The sequence below is a fragment of the Glycine soja genome, chromosome 18 (assembly GCF_004193775.1).
Source record: "Glycine soja cultivar W05 chromosome 18, ASM419377v2, whole genome shotgun sequence".
In the NCBI taxonomy this organism is placed as follows: domain Eukaryota; kingdom Viridiplantae; phylum Streptophyta; class Magnoliopsida; order Fabales; family Fabaceae; genus Glycine; species Glycine soja.
The window spans coordinates 47,962,486-47,978,690 of record NC_041019.1 but is presented as its reverse complement, the minus strand read 5'-3'; the positions used below and the strand labels follow the sequence as shown (position 1 = coordinate 47,978,690).

At 31.6% G+C, this 16,205-nt stretch overlaps 1 protein-coding gene across 1 annotated transcript; it reads right to left on the bottom strand.

The window, feature by feature from the left end:
* Positions 1–5,861: 5,861 nt before the first annotated feature.
* LOC114397351 lies at positions 5,862–6,080 on the bottom strand. The gene has a single exon (XM_028359413.1). The coding sequence runs from the start codon at positions 6,078–6,080 to the stop codon at positions 5,862–5,864; it is 219 nt and encodes a 72-aa protein (XP_028215214.1).
* Between the last annotated feature and the right edge of the window lie 10,125 nt (positions 6,081–16,205).

The window sequence follows — 16,205 nt, the reverse complement described above, 5'->3', positions numbered from 1 at the left end:
GGTTGATGTGTGGACACCTAAGAACTGTGCAAAGCCTGTCGCAACTATGTGAAGTTTGTTTCAGTATGTTATTTGGTGTGTGGTATTGGTTTACAAAGGCTGGAGAATGATCATGATGTGTTGTCTATGTGCCAAATTGGGCTTGTTGATCCAGAAAAGGAAGTGCATGTATACTTTAGAAAATGTTGATCCAATGGGGGGTCCTGTTAGTGAAATTGGGCCGGTGATTAAAGTACATGCAATGCCTATAAATTGCAGTGCAGAAAATGTTGTTGAGACTGTTACTGAAGAGTGTACTCAAAATGGTATTGAAGATATGGATGATGATGGTGCTAAAGGTGGTTCAGATGATGAAAATGAAGTAGTTGGACTTGGTGTACAAGATGTAGAAACTGAAGTCGTTGAAACAACAGTTGAAACAGAACCTGAAGTTGTTGGAGTTGAAACTGAAGTGAATAGTGATGCAGATGATGATGAAGTTAAAGAACGTGATGGGGATGTTGATTTTTTTTATCATTTTGAAAGTGACTCAGACTATGTATATGTGTCTTCAGAAGATGATGGACAATCAAGTGACACATTGGCAGATAGTTACCAGTCTAAAGAATTCCAATCCCTTCCCAACAGTGATGATGAAGGTGACTCCAATTCTAAAATCGTGTATCCTCAATACAATCCTACAAATAGTTTTGGACAAGTGCATTTGGAGGTTGGGATGGAGTTTGATACCATCAAAATGTTTATTGAAGTTGTGAGAGACTTTACTATTTTCCATGGTAGAGATTTGAAATGGGTAAAAGTTGACACCATTCGAGCTAAAGCACGTTGTAAACAAGTTGGATGTTCATGGGAAATTTATTGTTCATGGTCTGAAGTTACAAAAGCTTTCAAATCAAGACTTTTTTGGAGGAGCACATATGTGGAAGGGTCTTCAAAAATAAACAAGTTACAATGAAAATGGGTGGCAAAAAAGGTGGTTGATAAGCTTAGGTTTCATTCAAACCTAAATCATGTGGAGGCACATGAACATCTCAAAGAATATTATGGTGTGCACATTGATGAAAGAAAGATGTTTAGGTCTATCAAAGAGGCTTGATCATTGGTTGAGGGAAGCATCCAATTGTAATATGTTAAGCTTTGGGACTATTCACTTGAGTTAACAAGAAGCAATGAAGGATCAACTGTGAAAATGAATTGCATTCCCATAGCTAGATCTTCTCCACAACTCCACCGAATTTATATATGTTTAGATGCATGCAAGAAAGGATTCAAGGCTGGCTGTAGACCTTTTATCGGTCTTGAAGGTTGTTTCTTGAAAGGGTACTATAGTGGTCATTTGCTTGCAGCAAAGGGACAACATGCAAACAATGTTTTTTTTGTGATTGCATATACAATAGTAAATACTAAAGATAAAGATAACTAGAAGTGATTAATCACTTTGTTACATGAAGACATAGGAGACTACAAGAACTATGGCTAAAATTTCATGTCAGACATCCAAAAGGTGCAATTCAATATAGAAAGTTGATTTCATGCATGCATATGTGATAGTTTTGTGTCATGATAGCAATATGATATGTTGTATCGTGGAAATTTTTGTCAGTAAGTATAATAATTGAATGATATAAATTTCAATAAGTTATAAACATCAGGGTTATTTTTGACTCTGTAGTAATTTGGTTTGTGATTTCATTCAAATCATACTAGTGTGTCATGCTAGCAATATAATTTGTTCTATCTGTGTTTAATTTTCCCTGCCTTTACCTGTTTTGATATTTAACATGTAATGTTTATTTATATATAGGGGTTGCTTCCTACAATGCAGGAAGTTATGCCATGTGTGAAACACAGATATTGTGTTATGCACTTTATGGAGGAATTTCTCAAAGCAGTGGAAAGACAAAGAGTTAAAAGGTGTAGTTTGGAAGTGTGCACGATCTACTACTGAAGCAGAATTTATGTTAGTATGGAAGCTATAAAAAGGAAGAATGAAAAAGCATGGGTATATTTAGACAAGTGGCCCCGTGAATCATGGACCAAAGCTTACTTCAGTGAAAATTGCAAAGTTGACAACATAACCAACAACAATTGTGAGTCTTTTAATGCAAAGATTTTAAAGTTAAAAAATAAGCCAATTTTGAGTTTGTGTGAGGATATAAGGACGTATATAATGCACAAGATGACAAGTGCAAAACTGAAAATGGCTACAAGATTTAGCCCATTGGTACCTATGCAACAGTCAAGGTTGGAAAAGAAGAAACTTGAATCCAACAAGTGGACTACAAACTAGGTTGGTGATCCTCATAGAACTAGATTTAAGGTCTGCCATCATGAAACAAGAATTGATGTCGATCTACAAAACCAATCATGCACATGTAGGATGTGGCAACTTCCAGGTATACCACTGCATGACTTAAGTTTATAAATTATGGATTTTATGTATTGCATCTCTATGAAAATTGTGTTTGTGTACATAGGTCTACCTTGTAGGCATGCGATTTTTGCCATCAGATACAATAACCACAAACTAGAGGACTACAGTGATGGTATGTTGACTATTGGATCTTACAATGCAACCTATGAAAATTTAATACGCCCTACCAAGAGTCAACAATATTAGGAAACTACACCGTTTGATAGGCTGACACCACCCCATATTAAAAGGAGACCTGATCGACCCAAAAAATGTAGAAGAAAGGATCAGAATGAGGGCCAAGTCAGTAACAGTAGACTAAAAAGATCCTATAAAGAGGTTACATGTACTAGATGTGGTCTCAATGGTCATAACAGTAGAGGATGCATTAATGGTGGTGTTTTACCAAGACCAAAAAAGTGGAAACCTACTGTTGAAGAAGGCAATAACTCAAATGCAACCACAACAACACCAACAAGATATTTTTAAACATCTGATTAATTTTTTTATTGTTCCTGGGGCATGGTTTTAATAGATTAAGCATTGATTACTTGTTGTCAACTGATCTACTTGCTATAAATCCATTTTTTGTGTATGTGGTGAATTGATTTGTTGCCATCAGATACAATAACCACTTAACTTAAATTTGTCAATTATTCTGTGTATGATGTGAATTGATCTACTGCTGTTAATCCACTGAGTATGCAATTTTGTTAATTCAGTACATGATTAATTTCTTTTGGATTTAATGCAGGTATGTTATTATTAAATGTAGTTTGTGTTGTATACTGCTTTAAAATTTTGTTAGCAAGCATTTGTTCTTAAATGTAGTTTGTGTTGTATAAGAAGGGAATAATCATATATATTGTTAGCAACCATTTGGCTACTCTATTTTGTTGGAAAAGGTTATCTTTAAATTTTGATGATTACTCCTTTTAGAGAATGCCACTGCATACACCATTTGTCTATTATAGTTACATGAAATTTGTGTTATCCATGTGGAATGTTAGTTGCTAATGATTACCTACTAATGTTAGTTCTCAATAATCTATTTATCTATAATTATATTAAATTTGTGCAGAGGCTAATGACTATTTTACATATATGTAGAATGAGATTAACTGCTTTCAATTTGCTCCACAAGTTGAACAACCTTCAACTAATTTGGAAATTACTCCAACTCCTAATGCTGAAAATGCTTCAACTCAAAATGTTCCAACTCCAAGTCATGTGAGTGATTTTTACATTTTATTGATTAGTTATTATTAAATTATGGTATGCATAACTAATCACTATTTATTAGTGCTGTAGGAAACAATCTTCATACCTCCACCGATGTCAACTGCATTTAGACCATCTCCACTTAGGCCTCCAGCACCAATTTGAATTATACTGCCAAATGGAGTATCTCATAACAAGAACCAATCGAATTACATGAACTTCATACCTACACCTGGAATGTCTAGCCATCAAGATTCGAAGAACTAAAATATGAGATAGATTAATCTTTTATTTATATTAGATAGTAACTAATTATTATAATTTGGATAAAACTATAATGATTAATACACTAATACAATGTTTATTTTGGTATAATATTTATTTTGGATAATTTATGTTGTGACAGAAAAATTATTATTCATAATCAATATTATTGATATTATGTTTGTTATAAATTATTTTTGAAAATTAGTTTGTTAGGTTATTATTGTGACGTTATGCTTGTAACAATAAAAAATGTCGCAAAATCTATTATAAAATTATATTTTACCCATAAAAAAATGAAATTACTGACATTGTCGTCCAAAATTGGTGACTATTTTCATCCAAATGGCCAAAATCTATCACAATTTTTTTTTGTGATTGACATTTTGTTCCAAAAGAAGGTACTGACATTTAGGTCCAAATAAAATTACTGACAATTTCCTCTAAGAAAAAAATTACTGACAATTTGATCCATAAAATTTTTACTGACATTTACGTCCAAAAATGATTTCTTACTCACATTTTCGTCCAATTTATTTAGCATGACCACGTTGGCGATCAATTTTGTAACAAATTTGTTCCTCTATGTCACGTAAACAACTTTTTTAACGGTAACGGATGAAAGTTGACGACGAGATATTTTTGTCACACTTTTAATACTTTCTAGGACTAAATTTTGCATTTAAATATTTGAGGGATACATTTGTTAGTGAATTACACTTTCAGAGATAAAAGTGACTATTTACCCTTGATATTTTGATAGATTGTTTGATCAAATATTATTTAATTTATTGGATATAATATTTTGTAAATTATTATAAATTTCATGTTATGTTGTTGTTTTATCTACTTTTATTTTATTTATGATAATAGCTTCTAAAGAGGATTTGTGTCAACACAATTTAGTAAGATGATATTATTGTGATTGTCACATCATATTTAGATTTTATTTATTTATTTATTAGTAAACTAACTTATGAATGATTTATTTTATATATATATATATATATATATATATATATATATATATATATATATATATATATATATATATATCATTGTGACAGCTCAATTTAATCTAACTTAACTCGTAGTCTCATTAAGATTAGGTTGAATTTTTCAACTAAATCTTAAAATGGATCCAACTCAACTTTTTTTCCTAGTTGAAGTTGGAATATAGTAGATTAGAGTTATTTTTGAATAAGTTTATTTAGAAATACTTCTAAGAAAAAAATAAAATAAACATCTTCATAAACTAGAATGAGTATTTCATTAATTAGTTAACCATTAGCTAATTTGTAAAAACTCTCTCATATAATTTCTCTAAGAGTATGTTTGGGTGGAGAAATTTAATAGGGTAATTCAATTTTTTAAATAATTTTAATTACTTTTCAGTTAAATAAGGTGTTTGGATAAAATATTTGAAAAGAAATTAAAATTTCAGTATTTTGTTCAAGTATTTTAATCAACTTAAATATTAGGATTTCAAATTCTTTCAAAAATTAAAGAATTTGAAATTCTTGTGAACTTAGGATGACATGTTCTCCTTCCTCCAACAATTTATCACTCTTCTCTCTCTCTCTCTCAACGTGTTTTCTCCCTCATTTCACTCTCGGATCTCTCTCTGCGCTCAATCTCTCTCTTGCAACAGCACTCAATCTCAACGTGTTCTTCTCTAAAACACAGCTTATTTGTCTCTGGTTAGTCTCTCTTGCTCTCTCGTCTAAGTATTATAGGATTTTTGTGTTCATCTTTATTTCAATCCTATTTTTACTATTTGATTTTATTAATTTGCATTTCGTGTCTATAATCTAGGGTTTGTAGGTTGCATTTCTACCAAACTATGTTGGATTTGGATTTGAGTTTGTCTGATTATAAGATTTGATGTTGCATCTAAGTAATAGATACATTATACAATCCAAAATCCTTCAATAAATAAGTAAAAAGAAAGGACAATTTGTTATCACATTTCCTTTCTTTTGTTGAGTATTCTGTTGGAAACCGCAACAGAGGATGCAGAGGACAATTTCCTAGCTTGACTATAAGATCTGATGTTGTTCTTTGCATGTTGTTGTAGTGACCTTAAGGCATAGTTCCATCTGCATACACCTAATTGGTCTTTCAAGGCCTCCACTGCGCCTATTCTTGATGCCACTATCCAAGCTTTGGTTGATGTACTCATGGTGTATGAGAGAAAGAGATTAGGAATCAAGAAAGGTCCAATAATTTCTAAGGAAGAGCTTATTTGTCTTAAAAGATTAAAAAATCATAATAAAAACAAAGTTCTAAAGCAATTGATAATGAAAGATGGATCATAGATTACGTGTTGTCTCATCATTCGCAGAGTCATAGGAGGAGCCACCTTTAACATAAGAGAACCCTTCTCCAACTGGTGTCTCTAAATACAACATGTTTGTTTCTGCATCACAAAGTAACTCTTATCATATTGGAGCAATTCTTGCAAATATAATGGAATGGTCAATACTTCAATGAAGTACCTTTGTTCCAACTGTACTCATTTTTAATCAGAACTTCTCCATTTGGTCTAAAAGGTCCATTTTCAGAGAATGCACCCACTCCAAGAGAAGAACAACCTGGTCCTGTAAACAGGAATTCACTTATATAACATTTTTCTAGGAAATTTTAAAACCATGTTCTGAAACTAAATGGTCTATATTCTATACTGATTTTACATTTTTTTTAATCCAAAGTCTTAGACTTATTCTAATTTTTCAGGCAGTGTTACATAAATATAGTTGTAGCAAGTGAGAAAATGTAGACCTCCATTGAGCCAAAGAACAAGAGGCTTTGAAGCTGGATCCGTTTTTGATTCAACAAAATAGTAAAAGAGAGCCATGTATATTTGGATACACCTAATTATTTCCATGTATATGAGAAATTATTATATAATTTTCTGTCCACTTGCAATTTTGACATGGGTTCAGAGTTTGTCCAAAAACTCTTAAAAGAGTGATATCACTTCCTGGCTTACTTTGCACTCTAAAATAAGTTGTTCACTTTGGGGGAACTAGATTTCATATGTGTAGATATGGTAAAAAGAGTAAAATGAGATCAATTATCACTAGATGATAATAATTAAGTACAAGTGTGTGTAATTATGGCACGTTAGTCCAAGTGAAATTACATACAAGAAAGTCGTGTGACTTTTTTTCTTGTTTTAGGATGTATGTACTAATGGTTGGTTAATGGATTCAAGAAAGTCATGTGACTTTTTTTCTTTTTTTTTATTTCCAGTGGCTAACAGATGCATATTTGCTCATACTGGTAGAACTTCCTTCAATTATCATTCAGCGTCCTGTTTTGTTGCTTTTAGATTTTATTTTTCTTGCTTTGTTTTTCATAAATATGTTGGCTCTAATTCAATTGAAATTTTTTTGGCTATTTGAATTAACTTTTTAATATAGTATGACATTTGTTATTTATAAATCTTTTTGTGGTTCATCAGTATTTTGTGACTCTGCCTGGTGTTTTAAGTATGTACATTTAACTGAATGTCGATACTTCCTTGATGTTTCTCATGCACATACATTGGTGCAGTTTTATTGAACTTCGAAGGATTAAGTATTTATGGTTTTACATTTCAGGAGTGAGAGATAGATCACTTTTCTTGGTTTATAACTGAAGGCTTCACATCTTACTGTAAGAGAAAGAGAAGAGAAAGGTAGGTGATAATATATTTGGCAGAAGTTATTTTTGTTGTTTCAAGGAAAAACTTATAGTTATTGGGATTTTAGGTTTGTGTTTGGATATGATTACTTTATTTCTCTCCCTTTTCATTTGCTATTGATTGTGTGGAACTTTGTGATGGAACTGGTCAGTTTTTATTTTTAATATATTTTTGGCAAATTATTTCTTAAATTGTTTAGAATTTTATACCATTACCATCAAAGCTACATGCTTGTCAATAATGTGGATGTTGATTTGCCTTATATAGGAATTGGAAAAAAAAATCTTGCTCTTCCAGACAATATTTTCATAATTAAAGGAATTCTCATTATCCTTATCCTAATCCTTATTTAGTCAATTGAATTAGTGCCATAGTGGGTTCTGAACATGCCTTTAGGGTTCAATTTATGAGCTTAATAGCTTGTAATTTTCTACACATATTCCTAGAAAGTAAGCTTGTCCATTATAGAATTATATATCAATGTACTTAGAAAAAAGGTCAAGTGTACTAATAGTTTGGTTATATTGTTTTAGTAGTATTTTCATTTGAAATAGTTCTTTTGACAAGTTCCTTCAGTCTCTTGGTGTTTTGGTATTTCTGTTTCTCATTTTGCAAATTAAATTATATATACTTGTCTTTTTTTATAGAAATTGTAGTTTCACATAAACCTGTACTTGTTGGGTTTTTTATGTCAACAATCATAAAAGATGCTTAGAAATTGTAGCATTGGCTATTTTTGGTTGGATGGATGTATTAAAGGATGCTTGTAAATAGCCTCCGTCATGTTCTTGAAAACATGGTTTTTTGTATTGAGTTGTCTCAAAGACTAGCAGTAGTCTCTCAAGTGTAGAGCTCAATCAATTCATAGCATTGGCAATTTTGGAATTTATTGTTGGATGGATGTGTTAAAGGATGCATGGAAATATCCTTTGTTGTGCTAGGCACCTAAAATATAGTTTTAGCTATGTTATATGGGGTTGTCTCAAAGACCGGAAGCCTATATGCTTTACCCAAATAGTACATAGAACTTATTAATGAAAAAAATAATTATTTTATTAAAAAATTATTTTATTCAAATATAAAATTTTAAAAAAGAATGCATTTGATTATTTTATCAAAATAAGAAATTTTTAAAATGAAGAAATTCAATTTCTTTATCGAAACACAAAATTTTGAAAACGAAGAAATTCAATTTTTTATCCAAACACAATTTTAAAAATGAAGGAATTTAAATTGAAACATTTGAAATTTTCACTCATCCAAACACACTCTAAAAGATAAAAGAACATCTACAAATTAGCTAATTGAAACTTAATTATTTTAACTTCTAAAAAAACTCATTTTATTTTTTTATTTCTATTTTCTTCTCTTATAATTGCTTCTAGGGAGGCTTCTCCAAATAGACCCTTAGTTTGTTTTGACATCTCTATGTTCAGCTTATTAATTACAGGACCAAACTAAACTCGCATAAGCATCTCAAATAATGCAATAAGCATGTTGCTCGCAACACCCAACTAAACTATGTAGTTTGTTTTTTCAGATAACACTATGTTGTTAGTTTGATATATCTAGTGTTTTCTCTCTACGGCTGAAACAAAACCACATATACATGAGTGATTATTGTTAGGAATTTTATAATTCCTAATTAATTAATATGGGCTACATATTATATTATAACATTTATATTAGTTATTTATATTTAGATGGGTAAAATATAAAATGATCTAATTCAATGAGTTCATTAGACTGCCAACAGAAAATTGATATGGGCCTAATAAGCGAAAACCAGTTTGGCCCATTAGGGGATAATGAGAACCCTAATAGGTTAAAACTTAAGGCAAGATTATGGTCCCCAAGACACCAAATCAAGAAACAATTTCTCCTCTCCCCATCTGAAGAGAAAACGAAGGTCTCATAAGGAAGAAGGTGATTTGGTTAAGAAAGGTCATTAAACCAATTGTTCGTGACCGTTATAAGATTCTGCTTCGTGTTGATCAAGCTCTATGGATCAAGGTATTCCTTAAAACCTCTTGATAATCTGATGTAATGTGTTTTGGTGCTCATTTGGTATTTTATAAGGTTTATTAAAAATTTCAACAAGTGGTATCAGAGTCACCATTACTGTTAGATTATTGGGATTTAAAGTTGTTTGATATGTATTATATCTGGATTGTTTTAGTTATATGAACCCTAATTTTATTTTGGGGAGAAACTATTTCGATCAATAAATTTGTGATAGTACCGTGGTATGTTCGTTTCGGATGAGTAACTAGTTTACCATGATGTTGTTTTCAAATATTTACTGTTATCATAATTGGGTGCAAATTTAACCATTGCAAATCCTTTCCATTTATTTGCGTGTCCAGTAATTTTAATTAAATTGATTGAAACATTATGTTGCCAAAGTAACCTCTATTGTGTAAATTGATTTAATTAAATTGCATGGATGTTAGTATGAAATTATTTATGCGAATTGTGCTTGACCCAAAGGAAGACACAATTTGGCCAAATAATAACATACCTGCGATGATAAATATGTGACAATTATAAAGTTTTTTTTCATGAAAATAATAGTCGGTCCAAAGAAAGGCTATTATTTGTTAGAACTAATTGTCAATATTTGATCATTGCGTTGAGAGTACCAATTACAAATTAATTTCTCTATCCAAAGACTAGAATTAATGTTGTGTTGGGTATCTTGTGATGGATCTGTTATGGGAAATATTTGCATGTATTGTTATATATACTTTATATGACTTGCTTGATTATTTGTGAACATGTTATTAATTTTTGTTCTCTCTTTAGTTAATATTGTAGTGCTGCAAATGTTACTGCCCAAGTGAATTCTATCCCAATGCTGAATGAGACAAATTTTAAGGTCTGGAAGGAAGTCATAGAAATTGTTCTTGGCTGTATGGATTTGGACTTGACACTAAGGACGGACAACCCATTTCCACTCCGGAAACCTCTAATGAGGTAAAAATTGAGAAGTGGGATCGGTCCAACCGAATGTGTCTTATGATCATGAAGCACTCTATTCCAGAGGCGTTTCGGGGCTCTATTTTTGAGGGACAAAGTACAAAGAAATTTCTTAAGGAAATTGAGCAATACTTTGCCAAAAATGAAAAAATAGAAACGAGTAACCTTTTGGCTAAACTCATCCCCATGAAGTATAAAGGCAAAGGGAACATAAGGGAGTACATTATGGAGATGTCCAATCTCGCATCAAACTCAAGTCACTTAAGTTAGATCTTGGTGAAGACCTGCTCGTGCACTTGGTTTTGATCTCGCTTCCTGCACACTTTGGGAAATTCAAAGTGAGCTATAACACTCAAAAGGACAAATGGTCCCTCAATGAGCTTATATCTCACTATGTGTAAGAGGAGGAGAAGTTGCAGAGAGATAGGACTAAAAGTGCTCACTTGACTTCGACCTCTCAAAATAAGAAAAGGAAGAAGACTAAGGATGTTGCGGAAGGGACTTCTCAGCAAAAGAAACAAAAGAAGGATGATGAATTTACCTGTTACTTTTGCAAGAAGTCAGGATACATGAAGAAAGAGTGTCCTAAGTATGCCGCATGGCGTGTGAAGAAAGGTAAATTTCTTACTCTAATTTGTTCTTAAGTTAATTTGGCCTTTGTACCTAAAGATACTTGGTGGGTAGATTCTGGTGCTACTACTTACATAAGTATGACTATGTAGGATTTCCTGTGGAGCCGACCGCCAAGTGATGATGAAAGGTTCATCTTTGTGGGTGATGGCAAGAAGGTTGCAGTGGAAGCTATTGGAACTTTTAGATTACAGTTAAAAAATGGATTTTATTTGGATTTATTTGAGACTTTTGTTGTACCGTCTTTTAGACGAAATTTGATTTCTATTTCTAGTTTGGACAAATTTAGATTTTCTTGTTCATTTGGAAATAATAAAGTTAGTCTCTACCAAAATTCAAAAATGGTTGGTTCTGGTTCTTTAATTGATAATCTTTACATGCTTGATGTTGTTAATTCCTATAATGAAATACTACAAATAAGTTCATGTGGCACAAAACGAAAGTTGAATGAGAATTCAACCACCTTATGGCATAAACGTTTAGGCCATATCTCTAAACAAAGAATTCAGAGACTTGTGTTGGATGAAATTCTTGACCCTTTGGATTTATCGGACTTTGAGGTCTGTGTTGAATGCATAAAGGGAAAATGAACAAACATAAGGAAATTAGGTGCCGAAAGAGCTAAAGACGTCTTAGAACTAGTGCATACAGACATTTGTGGTCCTTTTCCTACTACTTATTGGAATGGACAACAATATTGCATTACGTTCATAGATGACTACTCTAGATACGGTTACCTATATTTGATACATGAGAAGTCCCAATCCCTAGACGTTTTTAAGACTTTCAAGACTGAGGTTGAACTTCAACTTGGAAAGAAAATTAAGGCTGTCAAATCTGACTGTGGTGGTGAGTACTATGGCAGATATGATGGATCAGGAGAACAACGTCCAGGGTCTTTTGCGTTTTTCCTCAAAGAGTGTGGAATTGTTTCGCAATACACTATGTAGCAGAACAAAGAAATCAAACTCTTAAGGATATGGTGAGAAGTATGATTAGTCATTCTTCTTTGCCAGAGTCACTTTGGGGAGAAGCCTTAAAGACCGCAGTTTACATCCTTAATAGGGTGTCAAGTAAAGTAGTTAACAAAACCCCTTATGAACTTTGGACTGGTAAAAGGCCAAGCATTAAACATTTGCACATTTGGGGTTGTCCAGCTGAGGTACGGCCTCATCGGCCACATGAAAGAAAGCTGGACTCAAGAACAATTAGCTGTTATTTTTTTGGCTATGTTGAACGCTTTCGGGGCAATAAATTTTACAATCCCACCTTAAGATCCTTTTTCGAGACAGGAAATGCGAGATTTCTTGAGGAAGTTCAGTTTAGGAAGGAAGAGAACATAAGGAATGTTGTCTTTGAGGAAGAACCTGTTATTTACAGTGATAAAGTCCTCGTACCTATTATTGTTCAAGACACAACTCCAATAATAGAAGACAATGTTCAAACTATTGACATTGTTCCAGAACAAGACAACAATGAGGTTCTCCCTCAAATACCTTTAGAGCAACCTCAACAACCTCAAGAAATGTCATTAAGGAGATCCATTAGAGAGAGGAGAAGTGCAATCTCAAATGATTATATTATATTTTGTTGGATCGAGTGGCCTCAGAATAATTAAGAAGGGGGGTTGAATTAATTATTCCTAAAACTTTACCAATTAAAAATTACTCTTTTAAGGTTTTTACTTTTGTTGATAAGAGAATATGGAGTAGAAGAGAAACTTAACAGAAAGTAAAAGCGAAAATTAAATGCACAACGGAAAGTAAAAGAGTAGGGAAGAAGGAAACAAACACACAAGAATTTTTATACTGGTTCGGCAAAAACCCGTGCCTACCTCCAGTCCCCAAGCGACCTGCGGTCCTTGAGATTTCTTTCAACCTTGTAAAAATCCATTTACAAGCAAAGATCCACGAGGGATGTACCCTCCCTTGTTCTCTTTGAACCTAGTGGATGTATCCTCCACTAGAACTGATCCACAAGAGATGTACCCTCTCTTGTTCTCAGTCAAACCCAAGTAGATGTACCCTCTACTTTTACCACAAAGGATGTACCCTCCAATGTGTTAAGACAAAGATCTCAGGCTGTTAAACCTTTGATACTTTGTGAATGGGGATACAAAAGAATTCTCAGGCAGTTAAACCTTTGAACGCTTTTGTATTAGGGAATGGGAAGAATCAAAAGAATTCTCAGACTGTGTATGTTGAATTCTTTGACAAGGGAGAAGGGAGACACAAAAGAATTCAGACAGTTAGTCCTTTGTTCTTTTGGAAAAGGGAGAAGAGAGACACAAAAAGAATTCAGACGGTTAGTCCTTGGCGAATTCTTTTTGGCAAAGGGAGAAGAGAATGAAAAGATGAATAGCACAAGTTTTCAAGGTTTGGAAAACCAGAAAACTTCAGAAAGCTTTTGGTACAAAGAAGAACAAGAAATTCAAAGAGATTCAAGGCTTGTAAAGGATTGTAATGAAATGATTGGAAAATTATTCAAGATTGTTGTTAGAAAGATTGATTGAAAATGCAAAACAAAGCCTTGCTTTTATAGACTCTTCATGTCTGGTCAAGAAGGTCATTCAGAAGAGTTATAACTTTTTAGAAAAACTTAAAACCCATTTGAAAAAGTCAAAACCTTTTTGAAGAGTTACATCTTTTGATTTTTCAGAAACAGTCACTGGTAATCGATTACCAAATAAGTGTAATCGATTACACAAAGCTTTTGAGTGAAACAATGCGACTCTTCATTTTTAAATTTGAATTTCAACGTTGAAGGACCCTGGTAATCGATTACCAAAACATTGTAATCGATTACAGCCTTTTGAAAATATTTGGAACGTTGTGAATTTAGTTTGAAAACTTTTTCAAACTCATTTTGCTACTGGTAATCGATTACAACAATATGGTAATCGATTACTAGAGAGTAAAAACTCTTTGGTAAAGGTTTTATCAAAAACTCATGTGCTATTCAAAGTTTTGAAAAAACTTTTTAATACTTATCTTGATTGAGTCTTTTCTTCATTCTTGAATCTTGAGTCTTGAATCTTGATCTTGATTCTTGAGATCTTGAATCTTGAATCTTGATTGTAGACTTTCTTCTTGAGTCTTGAATTCTTCTTGATTCTTGAACTCTTGACTTGTTATTGATTCACTTGAATTGTTTTTTGATCTTTTGAGCTTTTTGTTCATCACCTTTGTCATCATCTTTTGTTGTCATCATTGTTATCACCAAAAAACCTTTGAATCATTGTTGATTCATCATGAAGCTTTGCTTCCACAATCTCCCCCTTTTTGATGATGACAACTTCTGAAATCAAGAAACACACACACACACTTTTTCCTAGTCGATCACTCTTATAAATGCTCCCCCTTTGTTTTTGAATTTATGCTTATCTTAAAATTAAATTGATTACTCATGTGAGTTCTTGATTTATCCCTATTTCTCTCCCCCATTGGCATCAACAAAAAGCCAAAGTGCATATCAAACTTAAGGTATGCAAATATATCTTAAACATTCATACAGCATTCATAAAAAAATATCAACCACATCATGAAGTAAAAACCATGAAGCAACAATCATTAATAGATTAACTTATAAAATCCACATAGTCAAATAACATACTTGTTCAACCAAACCATTCAAATAAGGAAATAATAAATTGTTCAAATATAATAATATAGCCAAAACACGAGAATAGAAAACAATCAAACAAGATATCATATAACCATTCATCATACTAGAAATATAATATTTCATAGAATGTCATATAATCCAGAAAGTCATTCATAATAACCAAATAAAAGTACATACCTCTAGTCATATATCATTAAAGTAATTAAGTTTAAAACACATAATCATAAACAACCAAGAGCAAGTCAATATAATCATCATATTCAGTAATACTAAGCAAGTATTAAAAGAAATACTAAGTATTCAAATGTCATAAAAACATAGCCAAATACAAGGTTTTAAAAAACAAAAAATAATTATAATCTAAATCTATTATCAGAGAATCAAAACTTAACTCTAAGTAACAAAAATTAGTTATGAACACATACATGGTAACTCATTACTTATCTCAATTATTTTAGCATATTAATATAATTTTGACAAAAATCTAATCATGTCAAATTATATAAAAATGGATAAACATACAATAAATGTATTCATACAAGAGAAAAAAAAACTTATAAAAAATAAGTCATAAGTCATCAAAACATAAACCATTTGTCTAAGTCACTTGCATCTAGAAGTCATAATTCTCTTCTAATGGTGTAGAAAGAATCTTTGGATCAACACTTACCAAGATGAGTTCTTTTTAACATAGATTGTTTCATCACATCAAAATAATTTTATTTGAAATAAAATATAATAGTTTTGAAAAGCATAAAAAATATTTTGAACAATCAATCAAGTAATTCAAACATATCAAACAAGAATTATACAAGGATTGAAGGATATAGATCATAAGCATCATCAAACATTCAGATTTGTTAAAGATAATTTAAAAACTTAGAAAGTTCAAAGAACTCAGTCAATCATGTAATCATTATTTTCTCTGAAACCTACATGCTCAATATCTTTATCATGCTCATGCTTGATAACACATTTTTCAGAATAAAAAAGATACTTTATATATGAAAATTCTTATAAGAATAAATAAATATAACATAATGGATTTTGAAAAACTTTATGAATGAACCTTAGCAAGTAATTCACATGTCATATTAAAAATTATGCAAGAATCATACAAGAGATATAAAACCATACATAACCATTCATAAATGACTAATCACATATTACATCAAAAATCATGCATAATTATTTTAAAAATATATATTATCAAAATAATCAACATAACTTTTAAATAAAAAAAATAATAATAGTTTTCAAGCACAATCAATCATCAATCATTTCAAATTAATTAAATTTAATTAACAATCAACTAACTATGCACAATACTTTCAAAAAAAATTCAAATTTCAAAATTTTTTAAATTTCAATTTTAAATTTCAATTT

Coding starts and splice junctions, on each gene's coding strand:
- LOC114397351 (XM_028359413.1), bottom strand. CDS start 6,080: ATGAGTACATCAACCAAAGCTTGGATAGTGGCATCAAGAATAGGCGCA.